This window comes from Pleurodeles waltl, chromosome 6, assembly GCF_031143425.1.
Source record: "Pleurodeles waltl isolate 20211129_DDA chromosome 6, aPleWal1.hap1.20221129, whole genome shotgun sequence".
Taxonomy (NCBI): domain Eukaryota; kingdom Metazoa; phylum Chordata; class Amphibia; order Caudata; family Salamandridae; genus Pleurodeles; species Pleurodeles waltl.
Genome location: NC_090445.1, coordinates 660,360,178 through 660,380,192, shown reverse-complemented (window position 1 = coordinate 660,380,192; position 20,015 = coordinate 660,360,178). Strand labels below are relative to the sequence as shown.

Genomic DNA, 20,015 nt, shown 5'->3' with positions numbered 1-20,015 from the left:
GTAGCGGTGGGCCAGGCAGTCCTCAGAAATCTTTTCCAGTAAAGGAGAGCAATATCTTTCATCCAACCATCCTAAATTTCAGGTATGCACATTATATACATATAAAAAAGGGAGGTTTGAAATACATGGTCAATTCTCATAAAAGTCTAGCCTCTAATGTTCAGAACTTTAAATTATGTATATGCTTATTTAAATGTGATTAATACTTGAATTGAACAGACAGATGTGTTTTACAATGTGCATCAATACTGCTTACTACTCAGATTCAAGCATGTGAATCTATGGAAGTTCCAATACTGGTGTAAGAAAATTACTTACTTACCTGTAACTTTAAGTTCGGTGGCATGTGTAGCTGCAGATACACATGTTGTGCATAGTCCGCCGTCTGGTGTTGGGTCGGAGTGTTACAAGTTGTTTTTCTTCAAAGAAGTCTTTTCGAGTCCCGAGACCGAGGGACTCCTCCTTCGTTCCATTGCGCATGGGCGTCGACTCCATGTTAGATTGTTTTTTTTCCGCCATCGGGTTCGGACGTGTTCCTTTTCGCTCCGGGTTTCGGGACGGAAAGATAGTCTTAACTTCGGAAAACTACGTCGGTATTGTTTCGCTCGGGATCGGGTAAGAATAGAATCAACACTGAATCGTGAAGAGCTCCGGTAGCCCTTTGGGGTAATTTCGATCCCCCGTCGGGGCCTGGTCGGCCCGACCGCGTGTAACATCGACACTGATGGAACGGACCCCGTTCCGATTCTGTCCTAAATGCCACAATAAATACCCATATACAGACCAACATTTGGTCTGTAACTTGTGCCTGTCGCCCGAGCACAAGGAAGAAACGTGTGAGGCCTGTCGTGCGTTTCGGTCCCGAAAAACGCTCCGTGACCGGCGAGCCAGAAGATTGCAGATGGCGTCCACGCCGACAGGACACCGAGAGTTCGAGGGACAAGGAGAAGAAGAGGAAGCCTTCTCCATCCATGAATCGGACTCTGAGGAATTCGACGTAGAAGAAACCGTGAGTAAGACGTCGAAGCAAGCACCACACAAGAAAACAGACAAGGCCCAGGGGACGCCACTGCCAACAGGCCATGGCTCAACCCATAAAGCAGGTGACCGTCCATCGGCACCGAAAAAGGCCGAACTGGTGCCGAGATCGTCCGACTCGGGTCGAGACACAGGCATGCAGCAATCTCGGGACCGAGAAAGTGCTGCTGAAAAAGATCGACGCCGAGACAGCGGAACCGAAGCTGCTCGGCGCAGAGACAGCAGCACTGAGGAAGATCGACGCCGAGAAAGCTCGACGCTGAAAAAGAAAAAATTCGCCTCGGAGCCGAAAACAAGCAGAGACACAGTTTCGGTGCCAAAACGACCAGCAACCGAACCAACTGCCAGCTCATATACAGAGGAACAATCACTTTCCTCTCAAATGCGCAAACACAGATTTGAAGAAGAGTTACAGACCACTGATGTAGACCACACACAAAAGCGGATCTTCATACAAAGTGGGACAGGGAAAATCAGCACTCTTCCCCCAATCAGGAGAAAAAGGAGACTCGAGTTCCAAACTCAAGAACAAACACCACAAAAAATGGTGAAGAAGGTAACTCCGCCACCCTCTCCTCCACCTGTAACTCACATATCACCGGCACAGACTCCGTCACATTCACCGGCTCATACCACCATGAGCCAAGATGACCAAGACGCTTGGGACCTATACGACGCCCCAGTATCAGACAATAGTCCTGAGTCGTACCCTACCAAGCCCTCGCCACCTGAGGACAGCACAGCGTATGCACAGGTGGTAGCTAGGGCAGCAGAGTTCCATAACGTGTCGTTACACGCAGAACCTGTCGAGGATGACTTCCTTTTCAACACCCTCTCCTCCACCCATAGCACCTACCAAAGCCTGCCTATGCTTCCAGGAATGCTAAGGCACGCAAAGCAGATCTTCAAAGAACCGGTCAAGAGTAGAGCGATAACTCCAAGGGTGGAGAAAAAATATAAAGCACCGCCCACAGACCCTGCTTTTATCACCTCACAACTGCCACCAGATTCAGTCGTGGTAGGGGCAGCTCGCAAGAGAGCCAACTCGCACACATCAGGCAAGGCACCAACTCCGGATAAAGAGAGCCGCAAGTTCGACGCAGCTGGAAAAAGGGTCGCAGTACAAGCTGCAAACCAGTGGCGCATCGCGAACTCTCAGGCGCTCCTAGCGCGATATGATAGAGCCCATTGGGACGAGATGCAGCATCTCATCGAGCATCTGCCCAAAGAATTTCAAAAACGGGCAAAACAAGTGGTTGAGGAGGGACAAAACATCTCCAATAACCAAATACGCTCCTCTATGGACGCAGCGGACACAGCTGCAAGAACAATAAATACCGCAGTAACCATAAGAAGGCACGCATGGTTGCACACATCTGGCTTTAAACCGGAAATACAGCAAGCGGTGCTCAATATGCCGTTCAATGAACAGCAATTGTTTGGACCCGAAGTGGACACGGCAATTGAGAAATTGAAAAAGGACACTGACACAGCCAAGGCCATGGGCGCACTCTATTCCCCGCAGGGCAGAGGCACTTTCGGCACCTTCTGCAAAACAACTTTCAGAGGGGGGTTTCGGGGTCAAGCCACACAAGCCAGCACCTCACAATCAACACCGTCTACCTACCAGGGACAGTACCAAAGGGGAGGCTTTCGGGGCCAGTACAGAGGAGGACAATTCCCTAGAAACCGGGGAAAATTTCAAAGTCCAAAAACCCCTACAACCAAACAGTGACTCACAAGTCACCCAACCCCTTCACACAACACCAGTGGGGGGAAGACTAAGTCAGTTTTACAAATCCTGGGAGGAGATAACAACAGACACTTGGGTCTTAGCAATTATCCGACATGGTTATTGCATAGAATTTCTCCAACTCCCTCCAAATGTCCCACCAAAAACACAGAATATGTCAAAACAACATTTAGACCTTCTAGAACTAGAAGTTCAAGCATTACTACAAAAGGATGCAATAGAATTGGTACCATGTACACAAGTAAACACAGGAGTTTACTCACTGTACTTTCTAATACCAAAAAAGGACAAAACACTGAGACCAATCCTAGATCTCAGAACACTAAACACCTACATCAAATCAGAACACTTTCACATGGTCACGCTACAAGACGGGTTACCACTGCTAAAGCAACAAGACTACATGACAACCTTGGATCTAAAGGACGCGTATTTCCACATACCGATACATCCCTCGCACAGGAAATACCTAAGGTTCGTATTCAAGGGAATACATTACCAATTCAAAGTGTTGCCGTTCGGTATAACAACCGCACCAAGAGTATTCACAAAATGCCTAGCAGTAGTAGCTGCACACATCAGAAGGCAGCAAATACACGTATTCCCGTACCTAGACGATTGGCTAATCAAGACCAACTGCCTAACAAAGTGTTCACAACACACAGATTATGTCATACAAACCCTCTACAAACTCGGTTTCTCCATCAACTACACAAAATCTCACATTCTGCCGTGCAAAACACAGCAATACTTAGGAGCGACAATCAACACAACAAAGGGAATAGCCACTCCAAGTCCACAAAGGGTTCAAAATTTTCACAAGGTTATACAAGCCATGTATCCAACACAAAAGATACAGGCAAAAACTGTATTAAAACTCCTAGGCATGATGTCCTCATGCATAGCCATTGTCCCAAACGCAAGACTGCACATGAGGCCCTTACAACAGTGCCTAGCATCACAGTGGTCACATGCACAGGGTCACCTTCTAGATATGGTGTTGATAGACCGCCAAACATACATCTCGCTTCTATGGTGGAACAGTATAAATTTAAACAAAGGGCGGCCTTTCCAAGACCCAGTGCCACAATACGTGATAACAACAGATGCTTCCATGACAGGGTGGGGAGCACACCTGAATCAACACAGCATCCAAGGACAATGGGACGTACATCAAACAAAACTGCATATAAATCACCTCGAATTGTTAGCAGTATTCCTAGCGTTGAAAGCATTTCAACCCATCATAACCCACAAATACATTCTTGTCAAAACAGACAACATGACAACAATGTATTATCTAAACAAACAGGGGGGAACACACTCGACACAGCTGTGCCTCCTGGCACAAAAGATATGGCAATGGGCAATTCACAACCACATTCGCCTAATAGCACAATTTATTCCAGGGATCCAAAATCAACTAGCAGACAATCTCTCTCGAGATCACCAACAGGTCCACGAATGGGAGATTCACCCCCAAATTCTAAACACTTACTTCAAAATTTGGGGGACACCTCAAATAGACCTATTTGCAACAAAGGAGAACGCAAAATGCCAAAACTTCGCATCCAGGTACCCACACAGGCAGTCTCAAGGCAATGCACTATGGATGAACTGGTCAGGGATATTTGCGTACGCTTTTCCCCCCTCTCCCTCTCCTTCCATATCTAGTAAACAAATTGAGTCAAAACAAACTCAAACTCATACTAATAGCACCAACATGGGCAAGACAACCTTGGTACACTACACTACTAGACCTGTCAGTAGTACCCCATGTCAGGTTGCCCAACAGACCAGATCTGATAACACAACACAAACAACAGATCAGGAATCCAAACCCAGCATCGCTGAATCTAGCAATCTGGCTCCTGAGATCCTAGAATTCGGACATTTAAACCTCACCCAAGAATGTATGGAAGTCATAAAACAAGCTAGAAGACCATCCACTAGACACTGCTATGCAAGCAAAGGGAAAAGATTTGTTTGCTACTGCCATAATAATCAAGTTCAACCATTACATGCATCTCCAAAGGATGTAGTGGGATACTTACTACATTTACAGAAATCAAATCTAGCCTTCTCTTCCATAAAGATACACCTCGCAGCAATATCTGCATACCTGCAGATTACCCATTCAACTTCACTATTTAGGATACCTGTCATTAAAGCGTTTATGGAAGGCCTCAAAAGAATTATACCACCAAGAACACCACCTGTTCCTTCATGGAACCTCAACATGGTCTTAACAAGACTCATGGGCCCACCTTTTGAACCCATGCACTCATGCGAAATGCAATTCTTAACGTGGAAGGTTGCATTTCTCATTGCCATCACATCTCTAAGAAGAGTAAGTGAAATTCAGGCGTTTACTATACAAGAACCTTTTATTCAAATACACAAAAATAAAGTAGTCCTAAGAACCAATCCAAAATTTTTACCAAAAGTTATTTCGCCGTTCCACTTAAATCAAATGGTAGAACTACCAGTGTTCTTCCCACAGCCAGACTCAGTAGCTGAATGGGCACTACATACATTAGACATCAGAAGAGCACTAATGTACTACATTGACAGAACAAAAGAAATTAGGAAAACAAAACAACTGTTTATTGCATTTCAAAAACCTCATACAGGAAACCCAATATCAAAACAGGGTATAGCCAGATGGATAGTTAAGTGCATCCAAACCTGCTACCTTAAAGCAAAGAGGGAACTGCCCATTACACCAAGGGCACATTCAACCAGAAAGAAAGGCGCTACCATGGCCTTCCTAGGAAACATTCCAATGAACGAGATATGTAAGGCAGCCACATGGTCTACGCCTCACACATTTACTAAGCACTACTGTGTAGACGTGCTATCCGCACAACAAGCCACAGTAGGTCAAGCCGTACTAAGAACTTTATTTCAGACTACTTCCACTCCTACAGGCTGAGCCACCGCTTTTGGGGAGATAACTGCTTATTAGTCTATGCACAACATGTGTATCTGCAGCTACACATGCCACCGAACGGAAAATGTCACTTACCCAGTGTACATCTGTTCGTGGCATTAGTCGCTGCAGATTCACATGTGCCCACCCGCCTCCCCGGGAGCCTGTAGCCATTTGGAAGTTATCTTCAACATTTGTACATTTGTAAATATATTACTTAAACCTTAGTTTGTACATACGTATTCATTCCATTGCATGGGCACTATTACTAACATACACAACTCCTACCTCACCCTCTGCGGGGAAAACAATCTAACATGGAGTCGACGCCCATGCGCAATGGAACGAAGGAGGAGGAGTCCCTCGGTCTCGGGATTTGAAAAGACTTCTTCAAAGAAAAACAACTTGTAACACTCCGACCCAACACCAGACGGCGGACTATGCACAACATGTGAATCTGCAGCGACTAATGCCACGAACAGATGTACACTGGGTAAGTGACATTTTCCTTCTCCAGTATTGGAATCTTTCATAGATTCACATGTGACCCGCCTGCCTACCCAGAGAAGCTCACCTTCACTTCTCTTTGCTCTTTTATACCCTATATGCCCTTGTGCCTAGAAAATCTGAGGAACTGGAGCTTATCTCAGGAAGGTTCTAGAGTGGTGGTGTTACCTGATTGGTGGGCCCTGAACTTTAGTCCTTTTTTCTTAAAATGACTCTGATAGGTTTAATCCTAAAGGCCCTTAGGCCAAGCACTCTATGTTAATACTACTTAATTAAAAGTATCGGGGGCTCCCATCTCGAAGACAGGGAATGATTGAAGCATGTGAATCTATGAAAGATTCCAATACTGGAGAACTAAATGTATAGGTAAGTAACTAATTTTCTCTCTATGCATGACATCTGCAGAGACAATTCATAGCTAATGGATCTCACAGTTTTGATCGCTAGCTATGTCAGCAATCAAGTGAACTATACACGCATGGTAGTATAAAAGAAAAAGTAGACAGGAAAAGAAAATTACAACTTTCATCGTGAGTGATTATCAGTCTGTAATTCAGCACAAGAGTGAGTCCATATTTAGCTAACTGCTCTTTTACCCTCTGAGTGCAAGGTCCCATCATATGGAAGGAATCAAATCTGAAAAAAGTGGAGTGCTTGTGTCCTCTGAGAACAAGCTGTTAGGGGAAGTCCCTGAGATTGGAATGACCCTCGAGAGCCCTGTTTATACTTTGTTTTGCTGTGATAATTTTTATTTATCCAGCTCCCTAAGCTTGACCTTTCAGGGACACACAAATGCTATTTAAATGTGTTAGATAACTAGATAATTATCGGTTTTTCTATGACACCAGCACAGATGGGAGGAGGGTAGTCCTTAACCTACATGGATTTTTAGGTCTGGTTTGTCACGTTACCTTTTAATATACATCAGTATTATTCTACAGTTATTTGGTTCTACACAAATACAAACCTGTTACCATGCTACTTGTACTTCTTCACATTACCAATCAACATACTTTAAAAGCCTGGCTTATTGGTGTTGCCAATGCTTGTTTTCATCTTCTGTTCACTGGATTTGCATTGCATGCATCAGACCTGGTATTCCAGTCCAAATATCTACAAACAATTGCTTGTTCTTGGTCTGTGGTCACTGCTCACCACTTGTAAACTCTGTAGGCTCTTTCTAAGACGTCTTCTCAGTGCATTCATGTATTTATCCTTGGCTGTGCTTGGGGCTGGCAACTAAAGTATGTTCTTCTATATTAAGAAAGAATCCACCATGTAAGTATTATCTACAATCAAAATTATTTCCATTGGAAGAAAGCAGAGCCTACAGTCTCTTCCCTGGTAATACTGACCCCCATCCCCTTTCAAGGCTTTTAGAGCATCTCACTATACATGCTTTCTGCTAGCTTGAGCTCTTGTTGGACTCTTTATAGGCAAAGGTCTTAATGATCTGAATTCCATTAGACTCTGTCTCAAAGCCTCTACATTATTGGTAAACTTAATTTGCTTTTTTTATTCTAGGAATATCATTTAAAATCAAGGGCCGTGTGTTTTAGGTTGTGTTAATAGTGGATATGCTGTCAGTTTCTGCAGTGGGCGCTCATAGTAGAGTGGAGGTGATTTACACATTTTCTTCTGCTTTTTGTGTGGGTGAAGTTTAAAAAGCATTAATGTTGTGTGTTGTGGATGGTAAGTGGCAGAGGATTACTTCCAGACTTTTTTCTGACAAAGGTTCATCTTATAGCTAAATGAGAACAGAGTAGATATCTGTATTTCGCAGCGGAATAAAGGATGAAAAGTGAGATCAGATGCAGGTGTAGGCATGCATCTTGCTTACCATTCTTGGTGTGTGCTTTTAAAAGGACAAACTGATTACATCTGATAGAGACTTCTAGCTGCAGATTCCTTACCTTAGAATTCCCTTGCGTCAGCTTCGAATATGGAATTTTTCTGCTGAGCAGTACCCTGCGCGCGCCGTTGGATGGCGTTGTTAGGATCCACGTGCGTTGTCCGGCTCAGTGTGGCATCATTGGAGCCATCTGTGACGTCACAGCCTTCTATATAGGCACCACCCCAGCATGCGTAAGTCGGTTCTTTTCCTTCTGCACCCGTTAAGCGCAGATCTGGAAAGAGCTAACTTCTTTCGATGGTTTTGTTGAGGATTTTTCGATTGTCTGAGCGATGTCTTCGAGAAAGACTGGATTTAAACCGTGTGGTGCATGTTATCGCACCATGTCGGTTACGGATCCACACCAGGTGTGTCTCTGGGGCCTTGAGAAGGACCACGATTCGAAGTTGTGTTCCGACTGTTGGGCCATCGCTCCAAAGGCCTTTAGGGAGAGATCTCTCAAACTTCTAGCGGCCCGGCAGCCGTCTTCTGTTAGCGCAACTCCGAGGAGGTCATGGCCCCGCTGTAGGAGGAGGTCGCAGCACCGCTGCAGGAGCCGCAAGTCATCTTCCTCACATTTGAGGTCTTCGGGGCATTCAGGTAAGAGGCACAAAAAGAAGAATTCCAAGCGGACTTCAACATCGCCACGCCCGTTGGCTGATGAGGTGTCTTGGGAACGTCGACGTTCTGAGCGCGGCTCCTCAGAGCCGTCACCAGGGCCGACTCCGCACCTTTGCCCCCTTCTGGGAGCTGGAGCGACCCCCGCTCAAATTAAAGAATTTTACGAGGCTATGCTCCTTGTTTTTGAGCAGGCTGCACCCTCGGGTGGGTCTTCGGGCCTCATCGGATTAGGCGGCTTTGGCCTCAGTGCCATTGGGGCCCCCGGGATCCGGTAGCTGATCCGGACCGGCGCTGGTTTCTCACAGCCGATCTCCGGTGCCAGGCCAGACGTTGACACTCCCTTCACCACAGGTGCCCACTGGAGGTGGTAGCCCCATCCTCATTCCAGATGATCCGGAGCAGGAACAACATCGTACGATGCCAATTCCGACAGCGGCGATTAGGCACAGATCAGTGCCTGAGGCTCATTCAGAACAGCCAGGTACAGGAGAGGAGTGGGAGAGGTCTTAAGACCCTTTAGAATATGTATTGGAGCATGAAGAGGACTGGTATGAGGATATAGGGGAAGCCAGTGGACTGGATACTTCTCCAGATGTTGGCATGCTCTCTCCTCCCGCTGTGGCCAACGGAGGAGGGTGCATCTTATGCCATAGTGGTGTGTAGGGCAGCTGAGGTCTTGGACCTAGACTTGCCTACTGTGCCAGTCTGGACTAATCTCCTGACTGAGGTGATTCAGCCGGGGGTTGCTACATCGGAGCCAATGTTACCCTTCAATGAAGCCCTCACAGATGTCCTTCTGTGAACATGGTCCAAACCCAGCACAGGGGCTCCTGTGAATAGGGCAATCTGCCACCGCCATAGACCAGCTCCAAACGACCCTAGTTTCCTCACCCAACACCCCACCCCGGAGAGCTTGGTGGTCCAAGCCTCCACTTCCTGTGGTGCCTTCCCTTCCGCCCCTCCGGATAGGGAATCCAAGTGGCTGGACCAACTTAGAAAGAAGTTGTTTTGTTCCTCCAGCCTGGCATTGAGGTCTGTAAACACCTCTTCCCTATTGGCCCGTTTTTCCCATACGTTATGGGATACAGTGGCACAAGTGCTGCCCCAGGTCCCGGAAGGCATACGGGACACACTCACCCAGGCTGTCAAGGATGGGAGAGATGCAGCCAAGTTTACCATCTGACTCGCTGGGCAGGGAGATTTCTTCGACAGTGGCACCTCCGTCACCACCCCTGGCTACTTTCTACTGGCTTTTCGGGGGATGTCCAGTCAAGTTTGATGTACATGCCCTTTGATGGCTCTCACCTTTTTGGTGAGAAGGCAGACTCTGTGCTTGAGGTTAAAGGATTCTCGAACTACGGCCAGATCCTTGGGCCTTTTCAGCACTGGTTCTTCAACAGTCGTCCCTTTCGAGGCTTCGAAAGGGGCACGGTACCATGCCAGCCACAGGATAGCCACCGTCCTCCGGCTTCACAGCATCCCGTGCGAGGACAAGGTTGTGGTACTGTCAGACCCACAGGGTCTGGCCAGAGGACAGACACCACCCAGCCCCCCTCTTCCGCAGTGCCCAAGCCCTCCTACTATGTGTAGGAAGTTGGCTCTGTATGTACTATTTCAAAGTAAGAAATAGCATGCACAGAGTCCAAGGGTTCCCCTTGGAGGTAAGATAGTGGCAAAAAGAGAATTCTAATGCTCTATTTTGTGGTAGTGTGGTCGAGCAGTAGGCTTATCAGAGGGTAGTGTTAAGCATTTGTTGTACACGCACAGGCAAGAAATGAGGAACACACACTCAATGACAATTCCAGGCCAATAGGTTTTTATATAGAAAAATATCTTTTCTTAGTTTATTTTAAGAACCAACGGTTCAAGATTTACAAACAATACTTTAAATGAAAGGTATTTCACTTAGGAACTTTAGAAACTTTGAATTAGCAAAATAGCATATACAGTTTTCACACAAATGGCAATAAGCTATTTTAAAACTGGACACTGCAATTTTCAACAGTTCCTGGGGGAGGTAAGTGTTTGTTAGTTTTGCCGGTAAGTAAACCACCTACAGGGTTCAAAGTTGGATCCAAGGTAGCCCACCGTTGGGGGTTCAGGGCAACCCCAAAGTTACCACACCAGCAGCTCAGGGCCAGTCAGGTGCAGAGTTCAAAGTGGTGCCCAAAACGCATACGCTTCAATGGAGAAGGGGGTGCCCCGGTTCCAGTCTGCCAGCAGGTAAGTACCCGCGTCTTCGGAGGGCAGACCAGGGGGGGTTTGTAGGGCACTGGGGGGGACACAAGTCAGCACAAAAAGTACACCCTCAGCGGCACAGGGGCGGCCGGGTGGAGTGTGCAAACATGCGTCGGGTTTGCAATGTAGTTCAATAGGAGACCTAGGGGTCTCTTCAGCGATGCAGGCAAGGGGGGGGGGGCTCCTCAGGGTAGCCACCACCTGGGCAAGAGAGAGGGCCACCTAGGGGTCGCTCCTGCATTGGACGTCGGATCAGTCAGGTCCTGGGGGCTACGGGTGCAGTGTCCTTACCAGGCGTCGGGTTCTTAGAAGCAGGAAGTCGCGGTCAGGGGGAGCCTCTGGATTCCCTCTGCAGGCGTTGCTGTGGGGGCTCGGAGGGTCAACTCTGGCTACTCACGGGCTCGCAGTCGCCGGGGAGTCCTCCCTGTAGTGTTGGTTCTCCACAAATCGAGCCGGGGGCGTCGGGTGCAGAGTGCAAAGTCTCACGCTTCCGGCGGGAAACGTGTGTTCTTTCAAAGTTGCTTCTTTGTTGCAAAGATGCTTCTTCCTTGGAGCAGAGCCGCTGTCCTCTGGAGTTCTTGGTCCTTTTAGATGCAGGGTAGTCCTCTGAGGCTTCAGAGGTCGCTGGACCCTGTGGAACGCGTCGCTGTAGCAGTTCTTTTGAAGTGGGGAAACAGGCCGGTTAAATATGGGGCCAAAGCAGTTGGTGTCTCCGTCTTCTCTGCAGGTTTTTCAGCTCAGCAGTCCTTCGTCTAAGGTTGCAGGAATCTAGTTACCTAGGTTCTTGGAGCCCCTAAATACTCGTATTAGGGGTGTGTTTAGGTCTGGGGGGTTAGTAGCCAATGGCTACTAGCCCTGAGGGTGGCTACACCCTCTTTGTGCCTCCTCCCTGAGGGGAGTGGGGCACATCCCTAATCGTATTGGGGGAATCCTCCATCTGCAAGATGGAGGATTTCTAAAAGTCAGAGTCGCCTCAGCTCAGGACACCTTATGGGCTGTCCTGACTGGCCAGTGACTCCTCCTTGTTTTTCTCATTATCTCCTCCGGCCTTGCCGCCAAAAGTGGGGCCATGGCCGGAGGGGGCGGGCATCTCCACTAGCTGGAATGCCCTGTGGCGCTGTAACAAAGGGGGTGACCCTTTGAGGCTCACCGCCAGGTGTTACAGTTCCTGCAGGGGGAGGTGAGAAGCACCTCCACCCAGTACAGGCTTTGTTACTAGCCACAGAGTGACAAAGGCACTCTCCCTATGTGGCCAGCAACATGTCTGGTGTGTGGCAGGCTGCTAAAACTGGTCAGCCCACACTGGTAGTCTGGTATGGTTTCAGGGGGCATCTCTAAGATGCCCTCTGGGGTGTATTTTACAATAAAATGTACACTGGCATTAGTGTGCATTTCTTGTGCTGAGAAGTTTGATACCAAACTTCCCAGTTTTCAGTGTAGCCATTATGGTGCTGTGGAGTTCGTGTATGACAGACTCCCAGACCATATACTCTTATGGCTACCCTGCACTTACAATGTCGAAGGTTTTGCTTAGATACTGTAGGGGCATAGTGCTCATGCACTTATGCCCTCACCTATGGTATAATGCACCCTGCTTTAGGGCTGAAAGGCCTGCTAGAGGGGTGACTTATCTATGCCATGGGCAGTGTGAGGTTGGCATGGCACCCTGAGGGGAGTGCCATGTCGACTTAGTCATTTTCTCCCCACCAGCGCACACAAGCTGGCAAGCAGTGTGTCTGTGCTGAGTGAAGGGTCTCCAGGGTGGCATAAGACATGCTGCCACCCTTAGAGACCTTCCCTGGCATCAGGGCCCTTGGTACCAGGGGTACCAGTTACAAGGGACTTACCTGGATGCCAGGGTGTGCCAATTGTGGAAACAAAGGTACAGGTTAGGGAAAGAACACTGGTGCTGGGTCCTGGTTAGCAGGCCTCAGCACACTTTCAAATCATAACTTGGCATCAGCAAAGGCAAAATGTCAGGGGGTAACCATGCCAAGGAGGCATTTCCTTACACATGCCAGATGGCATATGAGGGCTCTGCAGTGGGACCTGATGTTCCAATGGGCACAACATCAGGGAAATCTTACTGACATGGTTCAGATCTTGGAGGGACCTGCAAAGGATCTGCAGTGGTGGTTAGTGAACTGCGATTGGGTCAGAGGCAGACTCCTCTCCCTTCCCCCAACCAGATCTTACGGTAGTGACACATGTCACTTCTGGGATGGGGCGGTCATTTGGGAGAGGTGGAGATCAGGGGCCTCTGGTCTCTGGCGGAATCCGGGCTCCATATCAACTTATTGGAGCTCCGGGCGATCCGGCTAGCATTAAGACATTTCTTCCTACTGTGAAAAGGAAGATAGTGCAGGTGTTCATGAATAACACTACCGCGATGTGGTACTGCAACAAACGGGGCTTTGTAGGGTCGTGGACCCTTTGTCAAGAGGCTCTGTTTCTGGAAGTGGGTGGAACACCAGGGCATAACCCTGGTGGTTCAACATCTGGCAGGTTCTTTGAACGTCGGAGTGGACAAACTCAGCCAGAGGTGCTTAGCGGCTCACGAATGGTGTCTCCATTTGGAGGCGGCGCAAAGACTCTTTCAGCAGTTGGGGGGAGTCTTTGGTTAGATCTATTCGCCTCTGAAGAGAACGCGCAATGTCACCAGTATTCCGCATTGGAGTTTCCAAGGCAGCTATCGCTAGGCAATGCTTTTCGGCGCAAGTGGAGTTCAGGCCTCCTGTGTATGCCTTTCCGCCCATACCACTTCTGGCCAGAGTTCTCAGGAAAATCAAGAACGACCGGGCACGAGTAATCCTAGTGGCTCCGTATTGGGCACAAAGAGTTTGGTATCCAGAGCTTCTCAAAATGAGCATCAGTCCTCCACTCAGGTTGCCTCTTTGGGAGGATCTTCTGTCGCAGCAGTGCAAGGTTCTCCACCCGAACCTGTCAACTCTGCGGCATTCTTGCGTGGAGATTAATGGGCGGCAGTAGATGGTTAATGACATCCCGTCTGAAGTCTGCAATGTCATTCTGGCAGCCAGGCGTCCCTTTACTAAGACGATTTACGCATGCCATTGAAATGTTTTGTATTATATTGTACAGAGAGGTCTATTGATCCTCTTTCTTCTTCACTTTCTAATATACTCCAGTTCATTCTGACACTCCCCCAACAGGGTTCCTCCTTAGGGACTCTTACGGGCTGTCTTTCTGCCTTTATCAGCTTTTCTTCACTTGTCTGATCAACAGTATTTGTTTAAGTCTCCTATTGCACAACGATTCTTAAAAGGGCTTCTACATATGTTTCCACTTACACCTTTTGTTATGCCCCAGTGGGTCCTTAATCTAGTGCTTACTTTTCTTATGTGTGCTCCTTTTGAGCTTTTACATAATTGTCCTTTCTGACTGCTCACTATCAAAACAGCCTTCTTAGTGGCCATCACATCTGCCAGGAGAGTAAGTGAGATGCAGGCTTTATCATCAAAACAGCCGTATCTCACAATATATCCTGATAAGGTAGTCCTCAGAACTCGTGCCTCTTTCTTCCCCCAAGGTGGTGACCCCTTTCCATCTGGGTCAGAACGTCACCCTGCCCACCTTCTTTGCTCCACCGTATCCCTCTAAAGAAGAGGAGCGTCTCCACCGTCTGGACCCAAAAAGTGCATTGTCGTTCTACCTTGATTGCACAAAGTTCCAGGTGGACGACCAACTCTGTGTGGGGTATGTTGGAGCAAAGAAGGGTCGGGCAGTCCAGAAACGAACCATTTCACGCTGAGTTGTTCTCTGTATGAAAATCTGCTGAGCATTGGCTAAGAAGCAGCCTCCTGAGTGCTTGAGAGCTCACTCTCCAAGGGGGAGAGCTTCTACCACAACATTAGCTAGAGGCTTGCTGGTTCTAGACATCTGCCAGGCGGCAACATGGGCTTCCTTGCACACTTTTGCAAGACACTACTGCCTGGATAGCCAGGTGAAAAGAGAGGGGAGTTTTTCTTGCTCGGTCTTACAGGACTTCCTTGTGTAAATTATATCTTCGCAGCCCACCGCCAGAAGGTTATAGCTTAGGTATCTATTCTAAAGTAAGGAATCTGCAGCTAGAAATCTCTGTCAGATGAACAAGTTACTTCCCTTCGGTAACAGATTATCTGGTAGAGACTCTTTCCAGCTGCAGACTCCTTACACCCACCCAATCCTCCCCGCTCTGCGGATATATACTATGTTTTTTTTCAGATTTTTACCCTTTCTCCAGGGCATGTCAGACAGTCAGAAAAAAAGTTGGTTCTTCCATGACTGCGCTTATGGCATGGGAAGTTGTGGAAAAGAACTGACATACGCGCGCCTGGGTGGTGCCTATATAGAAGGCTGTGATGTCACAGATAGCGCCAACGACGCTGACAACACCACACAGAGCTATATGACGCAGGCAGATCCGAGCGACGCCACCCGACAGCGCGCACAGGGTACTGCTGAGCAGAAAAATTCTGGATTTGAAGCTGACGCGAGGTAATTCTAAGGTAAGGAATCTGCAGCTAGATAGTCTCTACCAGATAATTCATTACCGAAGGTAAGTAACATGTTCTTCTTTCCTAATTGTTCTAAACTATGCCAGCTTTATTGTTAAATAGATTCTAGGTGTTTCCTTTACACTTTAGTGAATACGTTTTTGGAAGAAAATATGTACTACTAAAAGTAAGCATAACAAATGCTATTGAATTTTAATTAAAAGGCATACATTGCTGTTTTGTCTGACATTGCCTGCATTATTTAGGAAATTGTTGTTCTTGGAGTCTTCTTTAATAAATCTCTTAGATCACCCTAATAGTAGCAGTTCAATTATTGTTCATTGGAGTCTAGTGAATAGTCTTCTGTGACTGCAATTTAATCAATACCTTTATTGTGAGGGCCATATCTGTGATGAATGATCTTATTTCTTGTAGATACTGTGACCAGCTGAAGACATCAGAGAGCACTCATGTACTGCAGCCTTACCTTCCCAGCGTCCTGGATGGGCTTATCCATCTTGCCGCCCAGTTTAGTGCAGATGTCCTCAACCTCGTCATGGAAACACTCTGTATCGTGACAACTGTTGACCCAGTCTTTACCACCAATGTGGAGAACAAGATATGCCCTTTCACAATTGCCATCTTTCTGAAGTACAGTAACGGTATGGAGTTGAACAGTTATTTTATAAGTTTTACAGGTTCTGTTTTTGCACAGTGCAAATAAATTGTGGAATGGTGACTTTGCAGAGGGTTAATTAATCCTTATAGATCGCGGATTGATTGATTGGCCCAGAAGATATTGGTTTGTTTAGTCCCTTTGGGAAAAGACAGATGAGTTAATCCCTGGTTTGAATTCATGGCTATGCACTGTGCAGAACACCACTAAACTGCTAATGCACTGTCTGTGTTCGAGTCTGTTGAACTTCAGCAGAGAGATTATCCTTGAATGAGTTTGAACTCCCTACTCCGCAATTAGTGTGCATTTGATTGCAATGTGACAGCCTTGCGCTTTGTGGGTGGTCTTGAGGATCTGTTATGGTGTTGTTTAAGAGTTTAAATTCATCACCACCCAAAAGCGTTTTCATATGCTAGTGTGCATTCTGCATGAAAGTGATTGTCTAATACCTGGGTACTGGCTAACATTTTCCCAAGGGCCCAAAAATTTGGTCTGTGATGTAACCGAGGGCTGCATTGATGCCAGCAGGGTGGTGGTCCTGTGGTGGAGGGGGGCTGGGGTATCGGGGAAGCAAAGCACATACATCTAGTGGCTTAATAGCACAATGTGAAACCTGTAAACCTGGGATTAGTCCCAGCTTCTCCACTTTACCAAAATGTGTTATCTTAGGCAATAGTTAATTTCACTTTCCCTCTTTTTTAGGTCGAGCCTAGGCAGAGCACTCTCTCTTCTCTCTACACATTTTGTAATCTACATTTATGGGCTTGCCCATCTCACGCCCATCACTTTTATTTATTCCCTGGCCTGCCTTTCAAAATTAGTTTGATTTCGTAGGTAAATGCTTTACGTTTGTCCTACCTTGAGGCTGCTTTGTTACCACCTTGGAGACTGACCCTGTTGCTTAGATTATTGCACAATAGGCCATAAACCTTGGTGTGGCGCACTGCTTTTTTCTTTTACCTTCCTGCTTCGCGCTGCGTGACCGTGTTGTGTGGTAAGTATTTTCTGGCATACACTTACTCTTCCCGTGCCATCCCACCCACCCTTTTCACCCCTCCCACATCACTACTTAGTGTCTTTCGAAGTTAGTGTAAACATTAAAGTAACAGCTGTATCTCTAACAGCACTGAAATCAGCCTCAGCACAGGAGCTGCTGGCCTGCACCCGAATCAACGTGTTAAGGATCCTGAGGGTGCCATAGTCGTCTTTCTATGTGTGTCTGTCTGTGTTTGCTGCAGAGACACACACAGCTGCTGTGAAGTGTTTCTTCTTTGCCTCCTTTGCAGTATTGCCAAAGTCCCTTGGTGTTTTCCCCGCCTGGCGGTGCTCTGATGGCTGGGCCTCGGCTGCAGGCCATGCCGGAGAAGGTAAATGAGCTGCAGAGCCCCAAGATCTATATAAACTCTATGCCCCGAAATGTGGCTATTCACTTTCATTGCGGTTGGGGCAATTCAGAAACAAGCCTAAATGCTGCCCAATGGCAATATTAAAATTAGAATTTGCTGGGTCCTCCATGGCCGCACCCTTTGCCTTGTCTTTTTGATTACCCGAAAAGACATTAAACGAGCTATGTTGATGTTCTGGAAGAGTGCTTGCCAGGGGGCGAAGTCTGAAGGGCTGCGGCGAGAAGCAGCACAGGTGAGTATGCTCATGCGCAGCACCCACTGTGAAAAGGAGAGCCATTTCTAAAATAACAACTGGACCTTCTGCTTTTTACATGCGATAAGCACCCTCCTATTTCTTTTAATACACCTATACTTTTTTCATTTTTAAAGACTCCTTTCCATGTCTTTAAAAAAGTGTCTGGGGAGGAGTGGTGAAGTGGAGGCGGAAAGGGCGGTGCTCAAATAGAGGCGGGATCATGTTTGTCACTTGTTTTAGTTGCACCTTGCGAATGTTTCATTTCACATATTCTTACAAATCCTGGAAAAGTCAGCAGTACTGCTTACTTATAATGCATTTATTTGACATAACAATGTAGCCTAAGTAATTCGGAATTGTTTGAAGTACTCCATTAAAGGATGATTTATTGTACTTAACCTTGGTAAGCAGTCTTTAAAGTACAAACAACGCTATCTGGCTTTCCTCCACTCAATTTACAGGACGGGAAGTACACCATGAGCTGAATGCGGTTGGTTAGGCTGGTTAGCCCAGCACGTCAGTGTGCAGAAAGCCTTCAGGATCCTTTTTAGGGTAGAGCCTGCATCGCATGTGCTTGCGCATTTAGGAGTTAGAAAAGGGCTCGGAGCCCCGTCCATGTCACGTCAGTGGTCTTTCATTGGTTCGTGGGCTTGCCTGTTAAGATCTGCTTGCTTTCATTAGTGGAAGGCATGCATAAGTCATGCCTTTTCCGGTGGTTAGCCCTCCTCGAGCGCAGCGACCAAGTACTGAAAATATGCGAGGCTCGCTATTTTCCATCCGGTTTGTGGACATCTTTTTATCTTTGTTCGCAGCGCGATCTCGCTTGCAGAAGTCGACCGCTTTCCATCACATCGAGCCTGTTACATAGTTAATTGTACTTTTGCCGGTTACGTAGATAATTGCACTTTTACCAATAGGTTTCACTACGAGTGAACTGTAGCAGCGCGATCGCGCTCTTTTTTTTCCCACTTCATGTGGCAAGAAAAGTCTGGTTGGGCGTTTATAACTGCTAATAGCTCTCGCTCTGAGAAATGTGAGACCCGTTGAACAGCCTCTGTTGATAACGCTGAGTGTAGTTTTAATTTGCAAACTAGTCAGAATCCCCGTAAAAATCTGAACCTGATTCTTATGTGTTTGCTTGAGACCTTTTTTCCTCTTCCCTGACAGATTATGCAGAATAGCAACCCATCCCCTCTCCCGGTTCTTAAGGGCCCTAACATTTTGTCCTCTGTGATATGCTCCCAATTTTACGAGGGTTCTGACATAGGCCAGGTCAGAGAACCATATTATCCAATACAGACGGCTCTCTATGGGTCATTGTGAAGTTTTTACCCACTTGGTTATTTTACTGAGGGTTACTCGTGAAGGTCCTGGTTAATAGTGCAACATCTTTAGTACGAAGAACAGTGTCTTTTAAAAAATAAAAAATAAAGAAACTCAGTTGCATCTAATTTTTAACCCCAAAAAGATTCATATGGGATGTAAGCGCGGTTTCCGATGGGGTTTTCACTAATGGAGGAATCTTCACTATATAGTTCATTTTATCCACGTTACCAGTGTCCACGCGTAAGGGAACGGCATGACTCACACAAAGGGTGTATATTCTGCATGAAGTGAATTAACTGGAGCAGAACTCATGGCTGGAACTTTTGTTTTACAGCTGGAGGTAGTTTGCGTTTTAAGGGCCTTGTTTGTAATATTATTCTGGGACACGCCCTCATCACCAGCAGACTGGACTACGGCAACGCGCTCTACGCCGGCATCAACAAAAAACTCACCCGCGAATTGCAAAACATCCAGAACGTCGCCGTCAGATTGATCTTTGACCTACACTGACACTGCCACATCTCACAACACCTACGCACACTTCACTGGCTCCCCATTGAGAAAAGAATCACTTTCAAAATCCTCACCTACGCACACAAAGCCCTTCACAACACCGGACCTGCCTACTTTAACCAGTGACTCAACTTCCACATACCCCACAGTGCCCTACGCTCAGCCCAGCTATCTCGCAGAAGTACCCTGCATCTGGAACACCAGAACAGGAGGACGCTCCTTCTCCTACTTCGCTGCCACCACCTGGAACGCCCTACCCATCCACATCAGACAAACCACCTCCCTCTCCAGCCTCACGAAGGAACTGAAGACATGGCTTTTTTAATCCACCTCCCTCTCCCCCGCCCCCAGTGCCTTGAAACCCTAACAGGTGAGTAGCTGGCTTT

The 20,015-nt window shown here is 47.1% G+C and overlaps 1 protein-coding gene across 1 annotated transcript in view; it reads left to right on the top strand.

Annotated features, from left to right (window-relative positions):
* The window catches only part of IPO9 (importin 9), a 567,644-nt gene that overhangs the window by 172,228 nt on the left and 375,401 nt on the right, over window positions 1-20,015 (top strand). Inside the window, exon 15 of the mRNA XM_069239031.1 lies at window positions 15,909-16,135. Within this exon, the coding sequence (XP_069095132.1) occupies window positions 15,909-16,135 (227 nt within the window). The remainder of the gene's footprint in view (window positions 1-15,908; window positions 16,136-20,015) is intronic.